This window comes from Monodon monoceros, unplaced genomic scaffold (assembly GCF_005190385.1).
Source record: "Monodon monoceros isolate NGI ecotype Baffin Bay Population unplaced genomic scaffold, NGI_Narwhal_1 Super_Scaffold_21, whole genome shotgun sequence".
Lineage (NCBI taxonomy): Eukaryota > Metazoa > Chordata > Mammalia > Artiodactyla > Monodontidae > Monodon > Monodon monoceros.
Window position 1 is genome coordinate 36089988 of NW_021703778.1, and position 6786 is coordinate 36096773.

Here is a 6786-nt window from a genome sequence, read left to right on the forward strand (position 1 = left end):
ATCTTCATCACAGTGGGATTATATGCACTTGTCTCCCCACCTACCAGACTGGCTTCTGAGTTCTATTCACTTTCATAAAACTGGAACCTAGGAAAGTACAGTGCTCAGTAACTGCTGAATGAATTACTGAATTCTGAATTCAATTACTAAATAACTATAATCCCCAACATTTCCCCATGTTTTCATAATAAATGTTCCTAAAGTAAATACCTAAGGAAAAAAAGAAAAGAATAACTCCCAGCTGTTAGAGTAAAATCAAGATTGACTAGGTTTCCTGATAGGCTTATATCATTCTGTTCTCTTTCCAATTTCACTGTGAGATCTTTCCAGCTGAATGGCTATTCTATCTCTCTCTCAAAGGTCTCCAAAGAAATGATCCAATCTTTAATTCTGTTACAGTTGAGTGTCTTCTCAATTAGCCAAATACTCAAGAGAAGTTCTGCTTGATTAGGATTCTTGTCTTGTTGCTACTCTGGGTATTTTGGCTCCCCAGGTCAACTGCTATTGTCAACATTTTGTTTAGATATCATAGAAAGTACCTGACCTCCTTTTGAAAAATTGTTTGCCATTAAATTATAACATATAATAAGTGAAAAACAGCACTGGTTTTGAGCACACGTAATTGAATCTCAAAAGAAAGCATGATATACAAAAAACTGGAAGCAAGCCTTCTCTAGTTCATTCAAAGGCACAATTCTCATATAAAAATATTAGGATGTGGGCTTCCCTGGGGGCGCAGTGGTTGAGAGTCCGCCTGCCGATGCAGGGGACACGGGTTCGTGCCCCGGCCCGGGAGGATCCCACATGCCACGGAGCGCATGGGCCCGTGAGCCATGGCCGCTGAGCCTGCGCGTCCGGAGCCTGTGCTCCGCAACGGGAGACGCCACAACAGTGAGAGGCCAGCGTACGGCAAAAAAAAAAAGAAAAAAAAAAAGTTAGGATGTGACCATGTGATTTTGTAGAAAAATTTGTAAGACCAATAACAAATAACAGCAAAACTATTTTGGAGATTAATAATAAATTTTGAATGTATATCTATATATACTCAAAATATCTTTATGTATCAAGCTAAATGAAAATTTAATTTTATCATGCTGACTTAAAATTTTTCCAGTAAAAAGAGTTATTAGAGGGCTTCTCTGGTGGTACAGTGGTTAAGAATCTGCCTGCCAATGCAGGAGTCACAGGTTCGAGCCCTGGTCCAGGAAGAAACCACATGCTGCGGAGCAACTAAGCCCATGCGCCACAACTACTGAGCCTGCGTTCTAGAGCCCATGAGCCACAACTACTGAGCCCACGTGCCACAACTACTGAAGCCCACACACCTAGAGCCTATGCTCTGCAACAAGAGAGGCCACCGCAATGAGAAGCCTGTGCACCGCAAGGAAGAGTAGCCCCAGCTCACTGCAACTAGAGGAAAGCCACGTGCAGCAACGAAGACCCAAAGCAGCCAAAATAATTAATTATTTTTAAGAGTTACTAGAAAAAGTATTAGATAACGTAACAAACATACATGGCAGTGATAAGGAATAAATCTAAAACATGAAGCTATATTCATGAATTACCCTCAGAAATGAAATTAGGGCAGATGACTTTTGTAAGTAGCTAGTTTCACCTATTATATGTTACTTTTTCCTAAATAGTTTTCAGTAAACAGGTAGCTGAGGACTTGAGGAAACATACAGATTCCTAGCACTAGTAGGTGACTGAAAGAGAGTATCAGGAAGCCTTATAGGTTCCTGGAATATTCTGCTTCTTGGTCTGGATGCTGGGTACATGTACAAGAATTCATCGAGTTGTACACTGATGAGTTATGCATTAACTGCATTAACTTTCAAAAAGAGTTTAGGTACTTTAAAAAGAAAACGATCAGTCCAGTAGCTTAACGGCACTTCAGTTTTCATCTGAAGATTCTCTCTCCACCAGCAGGGCCAGTTGCGGGGCAGCACGCCTTTGGGGGAGCAGGTGCTGCTTCTCTCCCCCTCACTTCCTCCCCTACCTGCCAGCTGCTGTTTCTGAGGCAGGGAGCATAAGAAAGGACCAGGGAGAAGGTCTCATGCGACTGGTTCTATTAGACGATTTCTCATTCTAGGAGCCTGATGGATTTTTAAAGCTTTTCCTCTTATGGAGGGAGCATTTTTGTGGTTTCTCTGGAGTGTCCTGCTGTGTCCCTCCCACTGCAGTGCCTCTTCTGTTAGGGAACCATATTAGTGGAGTATGTGATTCGACTTCCTGATGACCAAGCTGATGACCTCCAATTTCCATTTATATTTACTGATATGACAGATAGTGGCCTTAGTTCTATCAATTATTTTTGTTATCCTTTGTAGAGACTGTTCATTTTCCTTTGTGTGTATATTTTGATATTTCAGATGGTTTATTTTCTAATCTATTGGTTACTTTTATTAATATCTGAAAGCCTTTATTTCTTTAGACATTATCTATTTAATCCCCCATGAGAAATGATAAAATTAAGATATTTTCTTCTCTTGCGCCATCCCTCCACTGTCCTATTTTAGTCCATCATACTACATCCTGTTTAACTTTGTACTCTTAAATATACCTAAACCTCCAGTAGTTTGTCTGTTAGCTTTAAACGATACCCTTTGAACCCTACCTATTAAAGATAAGGAAAGAATATTCTAAATTTACTACCATCTTCTTTCCTCTTCTCCTCTCAAATTCGGTTAGATAATTTCATATTGTCAGGTCATATAACCGTCACATTCTGTTCTATTGCACTAATCTCCAAATTTGTTTTAATCTACAGGTAAACAGACTTCATCAATGCTTTTAACGGTTCTTTTGCTGGAGTTTTTCCAGTTACCACTTGGTGGACTGAAGTTTGTCTTTCACTAGATTCCTCAAGAAGAGTTCATGGGGATATTCTTTCTCAAGTTCTTATATTTAAAAACTTGGGTTTTTTTGTTGTTTGTTTGTTTTTTTGTGTTTTTTTTTTTTTTTTTTTTTGCGGTACGCGGGTCTCTCACTGTTGTGGCCTCTCCCACTGTGGAGCACAGGCTCCGGATGCACAGGATCAGCGGCCATGGCTCACGGGCCCAGCTGCTCCCTGGCATGTGGGATCCTCCCAGACCAGGGCATGAACCCGTGTCCCCTGCATCGGCAGGTGGACTCTCAACCACTGCACCATCAGGGAAGCCCAAAACTTGTTTTTTAAAAAAATACAATTTCAATGAATATAAAATCCTTGGGTCAATCGTACTCTTCTTAAGGATTTTGTCAGTCTTCTCCCATGTTGATTGATGATAAGGAACAGCCAAATTTCCCCCTTTTATAAGTTAGTTGATCTTTTGGCCTGGCCATCCAAATAATTCTTTACATTTTAAGTCCAATAACTTTACTGGGATACACTGCAATGCTGACGGTTCTATGTTAATTTTTCCTGGGTATACAGTGCGTCCTTTCGAACTGTAGATTCAAGTTCTCCTTTCTGGAAACCTTTAAATTTTTATTTTGTCTATTATTTGTTTCCTTCTTCAGGGAATTTTTGTACTTTTCATTCATATGTCTAAACTATTTCTGTTTTCACTTTGCTCACTCCTTTTCTGTTTTCTATACACTATCTTGGTTAACTTTTTTTTTTTTTTTTGCGGTACGCGGGCCTCTCACTATTGTGGCCTCTCCCGTTGCGGAGCACAGGCTCCAGACGCGCAGGCTCAGCGGCCATGGCTCACGGGCCCAGCCGCTCCGCGGCATGTGGGATCTTCCCGGACCGGGGCACGAACCCGTGTCCCCTGCATCGGCAGGCAGACTCTCAACCACTGCACCACCAGGGAAGCCCTGTCTTGGTTAACTTTTAACTTGCCTTCATTTCTTTGATGGGTTTTATTTTTCCCTTCACTTTCTTTCTTGAACTTAGGTTTTTTTGCCTACTGACTTGCCATTTCTTCCCTGAGCTCCTGTACTTCCGATTTGTGCTCCAGCTCTTTACAGCAGTAAACTGACATTTTTAATTTGTGAAATATTTCATCATAATTTTCACTTGTTCTGTGCCAGTGTTTTTCTAGTGAGTGCTGGTCATCATCATCTTTCTGTTTTTTCATGTTTCTTCATCTTCTTTTAAGTAATTATGTTTGACTAGATCCTGAACTGGTCCATTTTTGATTACTCATTTTTGAAGGTGGTTTATTCTAGACCAGTTATTTGAAGAAGACTCACTTGGGAGAAGAGCCAGAGCCATGTTCAGGGGAACGGGAGTGTTCTTTCTTTTTCTGGCAGGATGGTATACGTGGACACACAGAGTGGGGGAAGGTATTCCTGAGCTTCTCTCTCTCTCCAAAGAGACAAGCAGCTGTGAGAGCTGTTCACAGCACAGAGTCCTCTCCTTCCTGTCGCCACAGCTCAGCCTGCTCCCCACAAACGTTACTTGAGATAAGTCCTCCTTCAGTCCATGCTCCTCTGCATCTTGGTATCAAACTGGATCCGGTGAAGCTTCTGCCACCAGCCTGTGCACTCATTTCCACCATTTCAAACCAAACATTTTGGTTTTGAACCCCAGGGTGCATCCCTCACCTTAGAAAGTACTATTTGCTACTTGAGTTTTCTTTTCCTAAGTTCTGCAGCTGCAAGTGTCTTCTGTCTACTTCCTCTCATACTCCTGGTCCAATCTTTCAAAAACCCTTTCCACTTATTTTCTGGTTTGGGGTTTCAGACATCTCCTAATTTCTTCACAGACAGAGTTTTCATTTCTGGGTTTTTCTTCCCCCTCCTAGTTGCTTGGGGTAATTTTCCAGGGGAGGAAGAAGAAAGGCTTACTTCACAAACTGTCCCAGTAAGAATGCTTAATAAAAAATTAACTTCGTTCTGCTGAATGCTTCAAAAATTGCGTTTCTGATACTATTTTCTAATTACATATGCTTCAAGTACCACATGCATGCTAATAAAAGTGGACCTCAAATACATGTGCAATGAAGCAAAGCTGATGTTCCAGATTACATTTTAATAGTCCCAAAGAAAATGGAAAACTGCAACTGCATGCTTGTGCAAAGCTGACAGAGGGAAAACGCAACACGGTGGTAGGGTCCAGTACCCCGGCTTCACAGTGCTAGCCGACCTTCCCTTTCCACCACGAGAACCAAAGGAACAAAGTTCACACTGACTTAACGTTCAGGGTCGCGCCAGAATATCCTGGGCTGGTGGTGGTGGTGGGTGGGTGTTCCTCTGTACCCGCTGTTTGGGAGGTAATGGATTCAAGAGCCTGGGTCAAGTTCACAGAGGTCCCTCCTGCTCCACACGTCGGGTCGGATGTGTCCCAGGAACCGAAGCCGCGGCTCGGAAAGCGTCCTAAGCACAACTCTACTAGGCACGGTGCCCAACATTAGGGTTGGTCCGCCTCCAGTCGCTGCTCTGGCAAGACGACCCGCTGGCGTCCGTCAAAGTCATCCAAAGCCGGGCGACAGGGCACCGCGGCCCGGGAGGGAGCCCCACCAGTCCCTGTGGGAAAGCTGCCGCAACGAAGGGCCCGAATTTCACCGCAGACCGCAGCCTCGGAGCCCCCGCCCCCCCGGCACCCCTTACCGTGTTGCCGATGCTGCTGCCGCTGCCGCCGCTTGGCTCGGACTCCACGAGGCTGGAGCCACAGGACCGGGCCGAGGCGGCCGTCGTCTGGCCGGGTGGGAGGCGCGGCCCGCCGGGCTGCAATAGCGGCGCCGCGGGGTCCGGCGCGTCCTCGGCCTCGTTGCCGCCGTGGTAAACCACCCGGCTCTCGGAAGCGTGGATGCTCTGGGCACAGCCCATGCTGGCGGTGGCGTCGCCGACACGCTGGCGAGTAGCCGCGAAACGGTCAGTAAACGGCCGGCCCGGCGCCTCGCGGCTGCCGCGAGCGCCCTGTCATCGCCGCCTGGGCGGGCGGCGGCGAGCACGGGTCTCGCGCCAGGAAGTGCGGCCGCCCCTTTTATCACAGTGCGGGAGCAGCAGCTGCGGCGGTGGGGAGGGGGCGGTGGGGCGGGCAGCGCACCGCGGCCACCCCTCCGAACATGCCCTTCCTGAAGCGGGAGCCGCTGGCCTCCTCCCTCACATCGCCGCGCTCGCCTCTGCCAAGCCGCGCTTCCGGGGAATTTAGGGGGAGGAGATCTGAGCTCTCCCGACCCGAGAGCAGGAGAGTCCCCCGAGGGAGGTGAGCTCCCTGCTGCGCCCGCTCACGGCCCGGTCCCGCTCCGCGGCGCTTTAGCAGCCAACGCTCGAGGCTCAGGCACCCACGCCACTCCGCCTACCGCCCCGCGAATAAATGGTCCTGGTCCCAGGGCTGGTGGCGGAGAAAGCTAGCCTAGATCTCTCGCCGCTGAGGGGTAGGGGCCGGAGGAAGCCGGTCGGGGCGGCAAGGCAGCGTCCGCCCGGGTAGGGAAGGAGAGACCTCGGCTCCAGTCGGATCTGAAGCCGTGCCGTCGAGAAGCGCTGAAGCAGCGGCGCTCACCCGGGAGCAGCGGGCGGAGCGGCTCCGGCTCCCTTTGCCTGGCCGGGTCTTCCCGGCAGCACGCCGCGCCCAGCCCCCAGCTGTGACCTCCAGCGGGTGCTGGCGTCAATGCAAAGCAGCTGGGGCGCCCGCCGCCTCCTCCCGGGCCCCTCCCGCCACTGAGCAGGCGTGGCCACGACGGGAGGGGCGCTGCCCGGCTACTGGGAGAAAGACTTGCCCAAGGCCACACACAGCCACCCCGGGCCGGTGGGCTCTGATCTCGGGCCTGCGGCCACCAAAATCCAGACCAATGGGTTCGAAAACCGGCTCCGGCTCCATAACTTAGCAGCTGCATGACTAATAGATAAGTAGAG

At 48.3% G+C, this 6786-nt stretch overlaps 1 protein-coding gene across 1 annotated transcript in view; it reads right to left on the minus strand.

Moving 5' to 3' along the window:
• Positions 1-6466, minus strand: part of PDE8A (phosphodiesterase 8A) — a 100444-nt gene extending 93978 nt beyond the window's left edge. The window contains exon 1 of the mRNA XM_029238033.1: positions 5539-6466. Within this exon, the coding sequence (XP_029093866.1) occupies positions 5539-5757 (219 nt within the window). The 5' untranslated portion in view covers positions 5758-6466. The remainder of the gene's footprint in view (positions 1-5538) is intronic.
• Between the last annotated feature and the right edge of the window lie 320 nt (positions 6467-6786).